This window comes from Equus caballus, chromosome 7 (genome assembly GCF_041296265.1).
Source record: "Equus caballus isolate H_3958 breed thoroughbred chromosome 7, TB-T2T, whole genome shotgun sequence".
Classification (NCBI taxonomy): domain Eukaryota; kingdom Metazoa; phylum Chordata; class Mammalia; order Perissodactyla; family Equidae; genus Equus; species Equus caballus.
The window spans coordinates 68,914,172-68,930,603 of NC_091690.1; the positions used below are offsets into that span (position 1 = coordinate 68,914,172).

Below are 16,432 nucleotides of genomic sequence, written 5' to 3' on the forward strand. Positions count from 1 at the left end.
CCCATGAGGAGAATTCTAGGCAAGTGGGTAGTTGTGAAGGTCTGGCGCACAGGAGAGATCAGAGCTGGAGGTGGATATTTGGACTTATCAATGTCTAAGGTGCATACGTATACCTAAGGAGAGTAAAAAAATTGGAAGAGACCAAGGATGGAGCCATGGGTAAGGTCCAACATTGAAGAGGTGAACAGAAGAAAGGAGCCCTAGAATGGAACTGAGAGCAGCCAGATGGAAGAGGAAGAAAAATATATTCCAGAAAAGGCAAGAGGGAGTTCTCATAGTCAGCAGTGTCAAATGCTGGTGAGAAGTCAATTAGGATAGGACTGAAATCTACCCTTTGGATTTAGCAACAAAGTGGCCGTTAGTGAGTTTGAAGAGAGCAGTTTTAGCAGGAATGTAAACCAGATTAGAGTCAGTTGAGGTGAGGTGGTTTAACAGTGATTATTAACTATAAAGAAACTTGGCTATGATAGGAAAGCAGGATGGAAGATGGTAGAAGGGGGCATAGGATTAAGAGAGAGTTTTTGTATTTTAAATGTAGTTGCTAAGTATGTTTATATGTTGAAGGGAGAGCCAGTGTTTTGGGAGAAGTTGATGGTAGAAGAGACAGGGGGAATAAATGGTGGAATAAGTTCCTTGAGGTAGAAAATCAGATTCATGAGCTGACTCATCCAGCAAACATGAGTGAATACCTAAGGCTGGTTGTGCATTGCCAAGCATGTTAGATAAGATCCATGTCCTCTAGATTCTCATGGGCAAGACAGGCAATTAACAAATAAATACAATAATTATAGCATATGAGTAGTATTGTGAAGTAAATAAATAGGTGCTATAATAGAGAATCACAAAGAAGAGGTATTTTGGAGGATGGTAAAGGGAGGCCTGTGTGAGGAAATGAAGGGATCCATAGCAAAAGTAGAAGGTTTAGAAACTGGAAAGTACACTTCTTCCTCAGATATTGAGGAAACAAGATGTGGGAGAATACAAGTATAAATGAATTTATGACTGTTATGGAATAGTTGAGAGAGTTTATGCCTGAGAACCTTGATTTTTCTCACATAGGCAAGTCACCTTATGCTGGTAGTGGGACAGGGGTCCCGAGGAGGAGGTTAATAAAAGCTGTCTTGAGAAATGGAAGTGGAAAGCAGGGGTGTAAAAGATTTCAGAGTAGGGTCAATAAGGTTAGTGATGATGAGCCACCCATCCCCTGGAGAGTGTGGTCATCTTTGCCAGTGCTCTGCAGCCCTTGTGAGGAGTAGAGAAGGTCTTGTGTTTGTAGAGCAGCTGTAGCAGAAATTCTGAGGGCGTTGTGTATGATGATGCTGACAGTGCTGTCAGGAGACTGGAGTAATGGAAGGGTATGGAGCAAAGAGAAGGTGGTTCATTTGGAGAAAAAGGATGGGATTAAAGTAGTGGCTCTCAACCAGGGTGATTTTGCTCCCCAGGCACATTGGCAGTGTCTGGAGATATTTTGGATTATTGCAACTACTGGGAGAGAGAGGGTGCAGTGCTACAACCATCTCCAGGGTAGAGGCCAGGGGTGCTGCTTAACATGTTACAATCTATAGGACAGCCCCTCGCAACAAAGAATTGGCTAGTCCAAAATGTCAGTAGTGCCAAGGTTGAGAAATGCTGGTTAAATGGATAGGTAGGTTAAGTGGGATTGAAGAGCAGGTGTGATGGGTTAAGACATGGACTTGGAAGAGCTGGTGGAGTAGCATGTTATGGTCAGAGCAGGAATATAGGATTTTAAAATTTCAGAAATGGAGTAGTTCTGGGTGTTGTTGAAGTCTAGGGTGTTGCCATGACTATAGATGGACTATGGATATTCCATTTCAGACCAAAGTAAGACAGAAAAATCTGGCCTCTTTTGGCAGCTTAGCATTAAAATTGTACATTTATTTGGAGTGCTTGAGTTTTCAGATGTATTGTCAGTCAGAAATTTGTGCTTTGATTTTACAGATGGGGAAAAAACCCATCTTTGGGTTTGAGGCTGTAAGAGCAGCACTGTGGGCTCCCAGCAGGCTTTGCTAGGATTGATGCTATTCTAGATGGCTTTCGTGCTGTCTGTCAGTCTGTGGTTCTGCTTTCAGACATGGGGTGGGAGGGTGCACATTCAGAACACAGCCAGAGCAGCTGATAGAGGCCAAGAATTCTTTGTTGGGCAAAGACTGAAGAAGTTAAAACCACCTACAAGTTATTTTGATTGGCATCCTTATCCAACCGCCCTATCTTCATTTTGAAGAGTTTAGACATCACCTGGAAGGACAGAGAACTAACAGACTTCTGGAATCCTTGTTTGCAGGCCTGTAAATTGCTCTCTGATGACTATGAACAAGTGCGCAGTGCTGCAGTCCAGCTTATCTGGGTTGTCAGTCAGCTCTATCCTGAAAGGTCAGTGTGGGTGTAAACCAGCTTTTGTTCATTGCCAAGCCATTTTTCTCTCCTCCCACCATGCAAAAAGCCCACCTCCAGAAAAGCAATGTTGGTTAGATTTTTGGATGGCAGTGTGGAAGAGGGAAAAAGCACAGACCCTGAAAATTAGGATGCCTGGTCCTTGTTTTTCAGCTCTGTCATGAACTTTCTATGTACCCTGGGAAAGATACTTCACCTCTATGAGTCCCAACCACCTCATCTATAAATGAAGAGATTGGACTATCTTTCTCAAGTCCTTTCCAGCCACTCACACCCCCCGCCTTAATCTTTAAAATTGTTTGGGGCTCGTTTAATAAATACAAATGCCAGATAAAGATACCAGGTGACTTTGATAATAATGATCACCTGTGTAGTGTTTTCCTGGCTAAAAATATTTTCACAGTAATTAAATCATTTATTTTCACAGTGATTTTTTAAGATGGAGAGGTGAATATTACTCTATGTTATAGAAGAGTTCTTTCTATAGGAAAAAGAACTGTTTTTTCCTCTTCATTAAACTGCCTGCTGAAATTGGAAAACCAGAATGAGTTGATAAACCTATAGAAACCAAAAAAAAAGACTAATTGGAAATTGTGTCTCCTTTTAGGAGCGAATTTACAAGTACGTTTTATATTGATTTATTCTGAAATCTGCTATATTGACAGCAATGTAACTATAGGAGAGAATAAACTTTAAGATACAAAATACTCTGTGGTGGCAGGTTTTTGGTATCTTCATAAATCTTTGAACCTTTGGTAGGTTAAACACTTTTATTCAAGACACTGAATATTTGCAGTGCAACTAAAAGGGTTGGTTCGTGCTACCATAGTGATTTGTTTAATATGAAATGTATTTTGTCATTCTAGGATTTGAATTATTTAATTGTTTCAATTTGTGCCTATTTTCCTTGGTCATTCTCAGTTTTTTGAACTGGCAGCATTAGGCCTATATTTTGTCATTTGTGGTTTCTTTTAATTTAGCATTGTCCCCATTCCTTCTTCTAATGAAGAAATTCGCTTAGTTGATGATGCTTTTGGAAAAATTTGTCACATGGTCAGTGATGGCTCCTGGGTGGTTCGAGTTCAAGCTGCAAAGTTATTGGTAAGTTATACTTTATTTAATCAAAACTTTTCCTATTACACTTCTACAACATTTTGAGAAACTATAGAGAGGGACAGGTTTAACTCATTTTTAGAAGCTCTAGTATTTCTTAAAACAGAAAGTGGTGGCTTCCTTCCCGTGGAGAAGTAGTCTTTTAGAACTAGAAAAAACTTAAAGATAATCCTATTTAAATTTACTGGCATATGAGACAGCCAAGGCCTGGTTGCTACCATTTACTAAGCACCTCTTATAGCCTAGATACTTTGCTATGAGGCCCTTTGCGTTATCTCATTTACTCTTCACAGTAACCCTTCAAGATAGATGCTGTTATTCCTGTTTTGCTGGTGAGAAAACTGAGGCTCTGAGAACTTAAGTAAATTATCTAACTTATACAAATAGAAAGTTGTAGCCTGGCTTCAGATACTAATCTCCTGACTTTTAGCATGGTACTTTCCTACTGTTTTGCCTTTAGGGACTCAGTTCATTTGTAAACAAATTTTAACTTTTCAGAGATAGACTGTCTTACAGAAGAAAGAGTGTTGGTCCAATACTCAGCCTTATTTTATAGCTGTGTTATCTTGGACATGTCACTTGATCTTAGTTTCCTCATCTGTTAAGTGGGTAATATCTCTCATGTTTACCTCACAGGGTTGTCATGATGCTCAAATGAGATACTGTCTATGAAAATGTTAATAAATTGTAAAATACTGTGTGGGATGGTGGGGGCGGTTATATATACTATATAAATAGATATAAGTATCTGTAAAAATTTGTATAAACATCACAGCAAGAAAATCTGAGATTCTTTTTTGGACACCTCCCTTTTGAGGGCCTCCAACTTTGCTGATCTTGGTATGACCGTTGGCTAAATACTTTGGACCTGACTGTACTGGACACAGATCCAGTGATAACCTAGTTCTATGACAACGTTTATGAGGTGACTGCTAAAACCTGTGTGAAGCATTTTCGTGGGATAATAAGGAATCTGGATGATTTCATTATTTCCTGTTTATAGATTATATTGCTTGTCCGTAATAAAATATAGTGTTAAGCCAGTTATTGATTTTATTTTTAAATTCACATTTTAAAGCTTTGTTTTGATTTGTAAATATTTTAAAATCCAGAGCAATCTAATCATTCATCAGATTCTTTCATTCAGCGTTTCCTGAGCATCTACAGTGTGCTGCATGTCTGTATGTGTGTGTAGGGGGTAGTGTTTCAGAGGAATAATTCAATGACAGATGACTCTAATGTGTCAAGTACTTTGTGTTATAATTTCAGTGATTTCAAATCCAAACAGCTCAAAATTATATAAATAATTATGTTTGTACTTCAAAAGTAGTTAATACTCTAAACTTACTGATAATAATTCTTATTATTTATAGCGTTCTTAGCCTACTAAGCTAGACACTTTTAGTCATACACACATACACACCCACTTCCTTATACACAGGCACACCTGCATTTATACATACATACGTGCATATACATGCTCACTTTTTGCAAGTAATTTTTAATCCTTTTAAACTCAATGAGGTAGATACTATGTTATTCATTTTATAAATAATAAAACTAAGGCTTAGCATTGTCCAAGGCCACATAGATAGTAAATGACACTTCGTTTACACTTCATGATCTAAAGCCCATGTCGGATCCCTTCCTTTTGAGAGTCCAGTTACACGCTGGGAGCTACGGTTGTGCAGCTAAGGCCCTGCTGGTTTACTAGTTCCAGCTAAGCTGGAAGCTAAGAGGTAAACTCCCCCACTCCAGCTCTTGAGTGGACAAACCTGTGACTGAGTGAACTACGTGTGGTCTTTAGACCACATGTTCATCAAGTAGACAAACACTGAGCATAGTATATAGTCTATGTCTTTGAAAGAGTGGATAGTCTGGTAGGTTGACATAGGCAATCAGTTAATTATAATAACTGGTACTCCTAGGAAAGAGCACGTAACATAACCACAGAGGCTTCTTGGAGAAGGTGATTTCTGAGCTGAGTTTGGAAAGATGAGTATGAGTTAGCTAGGTAAAGAAGTAGGGAAGGAGAAAATGTGAGCAGAGATACAGAAAGAATACAATATCATGCATACTATTATTGTGTAAACTACGAGAAGTTCAGTGGTTCTTGATGTGGGGAGATAATGTTCAAAGTAGGGGATGTGTAACAAGGTAAAGCTTAAGCTCAAGAGGAAAGCAGAAGCCAGGCTCTTCAAGGACTCAAATGAAATGATAAGGCTTTAGGCTTAAGTCCTTGCACAGAAAATGAACAATCCCCATTCTCCTTGGCTCATAGCAGCATGAAAAATTTCGGATGTGGACTATATCAGAAAATTCAAAACCATGTAAAAGGTTGGTTTTTGGTATACATAACTGCCCTAATGAGGCAAAGAAACTTGATTTCCAAGTGCACAGCTCCATGAGACTATTTAGGATACAGTCACTACTTTGAAATTAATCATAGTAGTTGACATTCTATCTAGAATAGGGTCTTTTGTTCAATGACTTCTTCTTCTTTTTTTTTTGATGAGGAAGATTGGCCTTGAGCTAATATCTGTTGCCAGTCTTGCTCTTTTTGCTTGAGGAAGATTATTGCTGATCTAACATCTGTGCCAGTCTTCCTCTATTTTGTATGTGGGATGCTGCCACAGCATGGCTTGATGAGTGGTGTGTAGGTCTGCCCCCGGGATCCGAACCCGTGAACTGTGGGGTGCCGAAGCGTGGCACGTGAACTTAACCACTATGTCACTGGGCTGGCCCCTCAATGATTTCATTTTAAGATGTTTAATTTCTCTTATTCAGTAAGAGTTAAACCTTATTTATAAGCCTCCAGAAGTCTTTTACCTTAAAAATTATAACATTTTCAGACAATTAGATTGTAGGATAATATGTCTGTAAAGATCAGCCCAGAGCTAATCTTTCCCAGGGCAAATGCAGATGTCTTAGTTAGTGGCAATTTTACATCTCACATAGTAATCAATCTTTGTTTTTTGGTCTGCTTCTCTTTTTATCACCTATTTGGATAGAGGCTGGGAACCTTAAAATTGGAATAAACAAGGAAGGCATAGATTTATGTTATTATACTAATTGAGCAGTTTCTGCTCTGAAAGTAAGTTTGGCACACTTGTTTGTTAAATATCATGGTTTTCTTAGTGTTTATATAAATAGAGGTTTTTAAGTAGTGGTAGTCGTACAGTTGGAGAAATTTTACCTGAATATATTTGTCTTGGTTAAAGTAGACAAGAATGTAGATGTTTTTCTGATTGGCGAGATACACTTTATGATAGGCTCGTTATCTTTTTGGTCCAAATCTGCTCCTCCTATGCTTTCATTAATGATGCCATCATTTACCCATTTAGAACCCAGAGGCCTTTGGGAATCCTTTCTCGGTGACCCATGTCCACTGAGTCATCAACTCTTATCAGTTCTACCTTCTTGACATCCCTTGAATCTATCCGTTTTCTGTTCCCACTGAGCCTGTAATCTTTCCGGTCTCACCATTTTTCAAGTGCATTACTATGCTGTAAAGGTCTTGGTGTTTGTGGATTTAAAATGGAAAGTTTTAGCTATTCTTAGATAACAGTGGAAATTTGTTACAAGTAATGATACATAATTTTTTTGAGACTGGAATTTGAATAGTACCCCCTCTTTGCTACTGTCGAGAGAGCTCAGCTGAAGGCATTGGAGGAGGGCATTGAGACTATAGATTACGGTAATCACAGTACTGTGAAGTCATTAAAACTTTCATTCTTTGTAGAAAAAAAATGCTCCTTAAAAAGCCCACTGTTAGTGCTGGTGGTAAAACTAAAGAGAAAGTGAGGAGATCTTCAAAATTTATACTTTTTGTTCATAAAACTGATGTTTTGTATTGAAAAATGAATGTTAGATTTGGTATTAGCTCAGATCTATGTAACAAACTGTACCACATAAGAATAAGAAAAAGTGTTTTTGGTTTTTTCTTTTTAAAGATTTTATTTTTCCTTTTTCTCCCCAAAGCCCCCTGGTACCCAGTTGTATATTTTTAGTTGTGGGTCCTTATAATTCTGGCATATGGGACACCACCTCAACGTGGCCTGACGAGTGGCGCCATGTCTGCGCCCAGGATCCGAACCGGTGAAACCCTGGGCCAGCAAAATGGAGTGCGTGAACCTAACCACTTAGCCACAGGGCTGGCCCCGAAAAAGTGGTTTTGAAACTACTTAAGTCAGAACAATACAACAGTTGCTGTCCTAGAGTTGTAGGAAAGGCGTTAACTTGGGTAAAGATATTCCCAAAGAACATGTAACTTTTTGTGGAATATGTGATTGGAGAAAAAGTCTGAGCTTGTAGAGGCATTTCCATATTTACTAACTTGGGAATAAGAGAAGGTCTCTAATACATTCCTTAAGAATGTCTAGGACCTGCTCTAATGGCCTCCTAACTGGTCTGTCTGCTTCATTTTGATTCCTTCTGCTCCATTAGCCACATTGCTGCCAAGATACTGTTTGTGAGGTGTAAATCTGACTGTGTTTCTCCCTTATTTGAAATGAGCAAGTTACTGAATCTCTTAGCCTCAATTTCTTATCCAAAAATGAGGATAATGTACATTCTTCATGGGATTATTGGGAGGGATAAATTTTTAAAATACACATAAAATATTTTGTACATTGGTGAGCTCATTAAATATTTAATAGAGATTATGTGGTTATTATTCATAAAGCAGACTCTTTACCATGACAAACAAGGCCCTTTATGCTCTGATCCCTACCTATCTATTTTGCCTCATTTTTGGCACCCCTATCCTATATACCACTTATAGAACCACTGAATGATTCCCACATCGCATTCTCTCTTCATGCATTTGCCCTTGTGATTTCCAATTCCCAAAATACCTCTCCCTGCCTCCACCCCATACTGCTTTTTTCTGAGTTCCCATAGCCCCCTTTATAAATGTGTATTATGACATTTCATACCATTATGCGGTTATCGCTTTACTTGTCAGTTTTCCTCACTAGTCTGTGAGATTGTTGAGTGTAGAATTGGTATCTTTTTATTTTTGTATTCTTGTTCCTGGTAACTGTAGGCATATAATGGAATGGTTGCTAAATAAATATTTGTTTTATTGAATGAGTGAATGAATGAACAAATGAATGGCAAGACTGAAATGAAAAGCAATGGAGAGAGAGTAGTAGTGGTGAAGGCAAAGGATTCTGGAGCCTCGGTTTATAGCAGAGATCTATGTTTTACATTCCTTGTGACCTTGAATGAGTTACTTAATTTTTTTGTGCCTTCTTTTCTCCACATAGAAAATGGGACTAATAATAGTATTTACTACGTAGGGTTGTAGTGAAGATTAGATAGATGAGTTTAATATATGTGTAAAGCACTCAGAGCAGTGCATGACATGTAGTAGGCTCTATTTAGGTGCTAGCTGCTGCTGCTGCTAAGGTTTTTGTTGTTTTCCTGATAATTCAGAACCTATTGGCTCTTTGCTATCAAGAATAATGTTATCTTTATGCGTTTAAGTTGGCTGCAAACTTTGAATTTTAAGATAATGTTCATGGGGCCTGCCCGGTGGCGCAGCAGTTAAGTGCGCATGTTCCGCTTCGGCGGCCCAGGGTTCACTGGTTTGGATCCCGGATGTGGACATGGCACCGCTTTGCAAAGCCATGCTGTGGTAGACGTCCCACATGTAAAGTGGAGGAAGATGGGCATGGATGTTAACTCAGGGCCAGTCTTCCTCAGCAAAAACAGGAGGATTGGCAGCAGATGTTAGCTCTGGGCTAGTCTTCTCCAAAAAAAATAGATAATGTTCGGGTCTTAGAAGTTGTTTAATTTGCTCCGTATGTTTTTCTTTTTACAGGGCTCTATGGAGCAAGTCAGTTCTCATTTTTTGGAGCAAACGCTTGACAAGAAGCTGATGTCAGATCTGAGGGTAACTGAATTCTTTGTTGTTTAAACTCGGTTTCTGTAACCAGCATCAGTGTAGCTATGTGCCAAGTTGTGTTGATTTAATTTGCAGCCCATGCATTTGTTAAGTTAATGTAGGGTGACTAGATTACATTTTAATTTAAAATCTTAGTAACTTGAACCAAATTACAAGTTACTTCATTAAATTTTAAATTATTATAATGAATACTTTTATACAGGTTGTGTTTTACAAAAAGAAACAAAATTAACTGTTGGAAACTATAAAAGTCTGGTCTTATTTTGTGAGATTGTCTGACATCTTAGGACTCCTTTTCAACAGCAGTTCCCATGGGAGAGTGAGTAAATCCTTTCCCTGAACAGTAACAAAATGCCTCTTACGGAATGCCCTTAAGCCTTGACTGTGATAGTTCTCTGACAGAGTTGTCAGGACCAAATATGAGTCTGAGAATATGATACGAACATTCATTGTCAATACCTTTATTATCATTTTCATAATTTAAAAATTAAGAGTTAGAGAATCTTGGATAAATAGAAGGGAAAGGGAAACAATTTACCCACGTTCCCACTACTCTAACACAGTGACTTTCATTATTTTCATATATTTCTCCCCAGTTCTTTTTTCTGTGCATGTTTTAAACACTGAATCATTGTATAGTTGCTGGTTTTCATATTTATCACTATATCATTTGGTTTTTTTTAATATTGCTAACTTCATTTTTACTGATAGCTTAATATTCAGTTAAGTAGATGTGCTGTCATTTTTTAGCCCTTCATTACACATTTAGATTCTTCTAATTTTCCCACCATTATAAGTCACATAAAGAGTATCATCTTCATGCATATTAGATTTTTTCTTCTTTGACTTGTTCTGTAAGATAAATTCTTAGGAATGATTGAGGAACTGATATCTGTCCTTCATTAAACATTGCCACATGGCTTTCCTGAAGGGCATAGCCTTCATTTGAGGTTGGTGATTAAGTGTTCTTTGTGTATACTGGGGTAGAAGTGTAAAGAGGGACATGCTCATGGTGAATGGTGAGGAATGGGAAGTACAAGTGTTTAAGACATATCACAGGGTACAAACTTTACTGCTGGGTCTGACCTACATCCTATAGGCTCAGATTGCTATATTTCATCAAGTTCCTTTGAGATGATCAACCACGAGGATGTGGACTCACACCAAGAATGTTCATAAGAGGCTGATGTATAAAGTAGAATGGCACTTCATTCATTCATGATGAGAACTGTAGCTGTCAAGTGGACTGGATCTTTACTTTAGCCAGCCAGTGTATTCCCCCTTACGCAGTCTGTGCAGAAAGTGAATTTACTAGAAGGTTGCTTGGTGAGCGCAGTGTTGCTCAAATAGAGCATGATTTTGCCAAATAGAGACTGACTTCTACTGGGACTGAAAACAGTTCTTCTCTGGGGCCAGCATAGTTTCTACTCAGGATGGTGCTTGGAGAGACACTGCCATTATTTACCTCTCTGATTTTCCCTTTCCTGTGTTGCCAGGGCAGACATAACCACCTATCTGATCACCACATTCTTTCGCTATCTTAATGAGTTTATTATTTTTAAATAAGGTTACTATCAGCTGTGATAGACCTGAGAGCCTTTGGTCTTACTTTAATCTCTGATCTATTGAGTATTTTTATTAAAAATGTAACTTGGAGAGCAGTCTTATTTCCTACCTTCTCATCTGCTTGGGGTTCATCTTACTATTCCCTCATGAATCTACCGCAAATGGTAATTGCTGTCATCCTCCACAGAGGAAACGCACTGCACATGAGCGTGCCAAGGAGCTTTACAGTTCAGGGGAATTTTCCAGCGGCAGGAAGTGGGGAGATGATGCTCCCAAGGAAGAAGTAGATACGGGGGCTGTGAACTTGATTGAGTCAGGAGCTTGTGGAGCCTTTGTTCATGGATTGGAAGATGAGATGTATGGTAAGTATGACTGCATAATATTATCAGTGCCATTTCCTGAGTGACTGCTGTGTGTCAGGCATTGTACTGGGTGATATACAGGCATTGTCTTGTTTTAATCTTCACAGTCATTTTATGAAGTGCCTACTACTATTTTAATTTTACAAACAGAAGAGACTGAGGCCCAGGTGGTATGATACAGTGGTTAAGAGCATGAACTTTGGGTTCAGTCAATCTAGGTTCAAATTCCAGCATTTCCATAAAACAAGGTTAATGCTAAGTGTTTCTGAATTGTGAGAATTAAATGAGATGATATATACATAAAATGCTTGGCCCAATACTTGACTCGTTTATAGTAAACACTTAATAATTGATAGTAAAAATTTATATCACTACTGTTAACAACAATAACTTGTTATGAGTCACCCAGATAGTAAGAGACAGAAGCAAGTTTTAAATCCAAGTATGTTTGACTTCAAAGCCTTTGTATGACAAATGAAGACTTTATTTCACCTTCATTTTTTAAAGATATTTTCACTGGGAATAGAATTGTAGATTAATAGGGTTTTTTCCCCTGGTCTTTTAAAGATGTTGTTCCACAGTTTTCCAGTTTGCATTGTTTCTTTTGAGAAGTCTTCTGTCACTTTTTATCTTTGTTCTTCTGTACTTGATGTATCTTTTTCCTCTAGCTGTTTTTGAGATTTTTCTCTCTATCACTGATTTTAAGCAATTTAGTTATGTATCTTGGTGTAGTTTTCTTCATGTTTCTTATGCTTGGAATTTGTTGAGCTTCTTGGACCTATGGGTTTATAGTTTTTGTCTCATTTGGAAAATCTTTGGTCATTGTTTCTTTAAATATTTTTCTGGCCCCACGCTCCTTTGGAGATTCCAATTACGTATGTATAGGCATACCTCAGAGATATTGGGGGTTCAGTTTCAGACCACTGCAATAAAGCAAATATCACAATAAAGCAAGTCACATGATGTTTTTGGTTTCCTGGTGTATATAAAAGTTATGTTTACATTATACTGTAGTTTTTTAAGTGTGCAATAGCATTACATCTAAAAAAACACTATACATATCATAATTAAAAAATACGTTATTGCTGGGACTGGCCTGGTGGCATACCAGTTAAGTTTGTGCTCTCTGCTTCAGTGGCCCAGGTTTTGCAGGTTTGGATCCCAGGTGCGGACTCACACACTGCTCAATAAGCCATGCTGTGGTGGTGTCCCACATATAAAATAGAGGAAGACTGGCACATACATTAGCTCAGAACAGTCTTTCTTAAGCAAAAAGAGGAAGATTGGCAACGGATGTTAGCTCAGGGCCAATCTTTCTCACTAAGAAAAGCCATAAAATTTTATTGCTGAAAAATGCTAGCCATCATCTGAGTCTTCACCTAGTCATAATCTTTTTTGCTGGTGGAGGGTCTTATAAAAAATGCAATATCTGCAAAGGACAATAAAGGAAAGCACAATAAAATGAGATAGGCCTGTATTAGGCTGCTGAGGTTGTCCTGCAGCTCATTGGTGCTCTGGTCTTTCTTTTTCCTCCTAGTGTTTTTTCTCTTTTTTTCACTTTGGGTAGTATCTATTGCTTTGTCTTAGAGTTTATTGATCTTTTCTTTTGCAGTGTCTAATCTACTCTTAATCCCATCCAGTGTATTTTTCATCTCAGACATTGTGGGTTTCATCTCTAGAAGTTTGATTAGAATTTGGGTCTTTGGGTTTAGTATCTTCCATGTCTCTACTTAACCTGCTTAGTCTTTTCACTTTGTCAACAGAGAATGCGTTTACAGTGACTGTCCTAATGTTCTTGTCTACTAGGTCTATTATTTGTGTGATTTCTGGGTTGGTTTTGATTGATTATGGATTAATCAATCCACATTATGGATTATATTTTTCTGCTTCTATGCATGCCTAGTAATTCTTGATTGGATGCCAGACATCGTGAATTATACTTTATTGGATGCTGACGTTGTTATATTCCTGTAAATATTCTTGAGCTTTTTTCTGGGATGCAATTAATTCAGGTCTTATTTTTAAGTTTTGATAGGCAGGACCCAAGCAACATTTAGTTTAGGGCATACTTTTCTCCACTACTGAAACAAACTCTTCTGAAAAAGCAATTGAAGCCTATGTGTGAGCTTTGGAGATTGTTCCCTCTAATCCTGTTGAGTGGTTCTTTCTCAGACCTTGGATAGTTCCCTCACAGATCAGAACTCAGCTAGAGACTTGAGGAGGATCCTCTGCAGATCTCCCAAGCTCTCTCCTTGCATGCATTTCTCTCCTTTCTGTGCTCTGCCCTATGAACTCTAGCCACATGGCCTTTCCAGACTCCCAGCTCTGTCGTCTTCTTTTTTTTTTTTTTTTGAAGATTGGCACCTGGGCTAACCACTGTTGCCGATCTCCTTTTTTTTTTAAGGATTGGCACCTGGGCTAACAACTGTTGCCGATCTTTTTTTTTTTTTCCTGCTTTATCTCCCCAAACCCCCCCTGTACACAGTTGTATATCTTAGTTGCATGTCCTTCTAGTTGTGGGATGTGGGACGCCTTCTCAACGTGGCCTGACCAGTGGTGCCATGTCTGCGCCCAGGATCCGAACCCTGGGCCACTGCAGTGGAGCGCGCGAACTTAACCACTCGGCCACGGAGCCGGCCCCGCTCTGTCTTCTCAACTCAGGGAGACCTGCAACCTGGAAACTCTCTCCATACAGTAATCTGGTGTAATCATAGAGTTCACCTCATTTATTTCCCATCTCTCAGGGATCACCGCCCTTTCTTGCTTGGTGTCCGGTGTGTTGAATACTGGTGTTTCATATATTTTGTCTTTGTTTTCAGTTGTTTCAGTGGAAAGATAAATCTGGCCCTTGTTATTCCATCTTAGCCAGTAATGGAAGTCCTGAAAAGCTCTTGTGATTTCCATAATATGATGCTGTCTGTCTTACATAGATCACAGAATGTCAGTACTTTGAGATAATTGATTCCATTCTCCTCATTTTCAGTGAAGGTAACAGACCTGGGGAAACACTGTTGGTTGTCCAAATTTTACAATAAATTTGTGTCAGAGGATTAGAACTCAGATCTTTAAAATGCCTATAAAAATTGCCTCGCAATAGAGCTGCTTCTCAGAAGGGCAAGAAGATTACTTTTGAAAGATAATTTTCTACTAGTGGATATAAGAATTGGGTTACCGTATCCAATTTGCTGTAAGGTTTTCTGTATAAATAGAAATTAGTGAAATCTGCCTCTGCTTCTTTGTTCTCTATGAACTTGATACAAGAGTTATAATTTAAATGGTATTAGTTAATAAGGAAGTGCAGTTATTAAAACCCATTTTATCCTAAGACAAGTAACTAGCATCTATTTTATTTTGTTTCTACCAGCACTTTTGCTTTGTTTAGTTTCTACATTTGGATTTCTTTACTATTAATGTTTATGTGGTTTAGTTCTACAGTGGTCAGTTTGTCACTGAGATTTGATTAAAGGAACTTAATTTTGGAAAGTGAGTAGATCATAATCTGCATCAGGTATGGCAGCTTTCTAATTTTCTCATATTTATAAAATTCGGGGTAAATAAGGGTTTAAGGACACATCGCTGGGAATGAAATGGCACCTTATTTCATTGACTGTGGACTCTAGTGTAGTGTCTTCTCATTTCATGTTATCCCTCCCTACTGGGCCTTTGTTCATGCGGTTCCTCTGCTTAGAAAGGCCTTTTTCCTTTCCATTGGCCTAGCAACTCCTTCAGATGTTGTTTTAGGGGTCACTTGTTCTAGAAAGCTGCCTCTGATCCTGTTGAGTGGGCTGTGTGCCTCTTCTGCATTTTCGTGTACTCCTGTGCTTTTCCATTGTACCACTTGTCGTTCTGTAATGCAGTTAACTATTCTTGTCTGTAGGTGCTGGGAGACAGTCTTGTTCTTGTTCATTTTTGTATCTTTAGTACTAAGCATAAAGCTAGTAAGTAGCAAAGTCAGGATCTGATTACACATGTTAAGATCCCAGAGGATCAGTCTTTTTTCTTTTTTTTTTTCCCCACTAGCATAGCCAACTCCTTTTCTCTGCCCTGGACCCTTAAGGAGACTGTAATGTAATTTAAACATTCCAAAAAGTGCATTAGAAATTGTTAATTTACCTGCCTGTACCGGGCTGTGCATGCAATGTAAAATACCAAGTTTCTTTGCTTTTGCTCAGAATTGCATCAGTTCAGGTCATACTGATTACGTCATGCTGATCAAAAGTTTCTCTGTGATTCCCTTCATAGACTTGCAAGAGTTACACATGAGGCTGTGTGCTGTAATGGTTAAAGCCCTAGGAAGAAGAATCAGCAGTTAACACATTTGGGGCCATCTCTGGCTTGCTTTGTAATTATTAAAAGTTTCATGTTTAAATTACATTATTGTGAAGTGGAGCAGATCCTTCCCCTCTGATGAAAAGGAGGAATTCATAACTACCAAGAAAAATCTGAGTCATCTCCCTTTAATGTAGTAATTCTGCTTTTAAAGTGTCTATAAAACCATTCTTGTACAAAAGCCAAATTATATTTGTGAGTTTTAACCACAATTTGAGTGTTTTTCTTTTCTTTTCTTTTGTGAAAGTATACATTTTGTTGCAGAACCATATGCGAGCCACTGGAACAAACAAGCGTGTTTGGAAGTCTTGTGAGCATTGTCTGTAGCTTAGTCATCTCTCCTCTCTGTCTCCCAGCACTTGGCACAGGGCTTGGCCTGTAGTACACATTCAGGAAACATTGTTAGTGAGGGAACAAAGGGCCTCCTGGACTCAGTGGCTTTACTGTTACAAGTTCTGAGCGTGCAGAGAGGTAGAAGACATGCCTCTATTTTCAAGGTGCTTACGAGACCCTTACCTATGCCATAGCCAATATTTGTTGAGCTTTTAACATATGCCAGGCAGTGTGCTATGTGCTTTACCTGTATTATGTGATTTAGTCCTTTGAACACCTCTAAGAAAATGGGTATTATCTCGATTTAACAGATGAGGAAATTGAGGTACTAGGAAGTTAAGTTACTTATTTGAGATCACCCTCCAAGTTATTGGAGGGATTATTCTTCACGATTCACTGCAAGACC

At 38.5% G+C, this 16,432-nt stretch overlaps 1 protein-coding gene across 1 annotated transcript in view; it reads left to right on the plus strand.

Annotated features, from left to right (window-relative positions):
• The window catches only part of INTS4 (integrator complex subunit 4), a 94,051-nt gene that overhangs the window by 37,210 nt on the left and 40,409 nt on the right, over positions 1 to 16,432 (plus strand). Inside the window, exons 7-10 of the mRNA XM_023645652.2 lie at positions 2,303 to 2,391; positions 3,393 to 3,513; positions 9,353 to 9,424; positions 11,190 to 11,364. Of these exons, the coding sequence (XP_023501420.1) occupies positions 2,303 to 2,391; positions 3,393 to 3,513; positions 9,353 to 9,424; positions 11,190 to 11,364 (457 nt within the window). The remainder of the gene's footprint in view (positions 1 to 2,302; positions 2,392 to 3,392; positions 3,514 to 9,352; positions 9,425 to 11,189; positions 11,365 to 16,432) is intronic.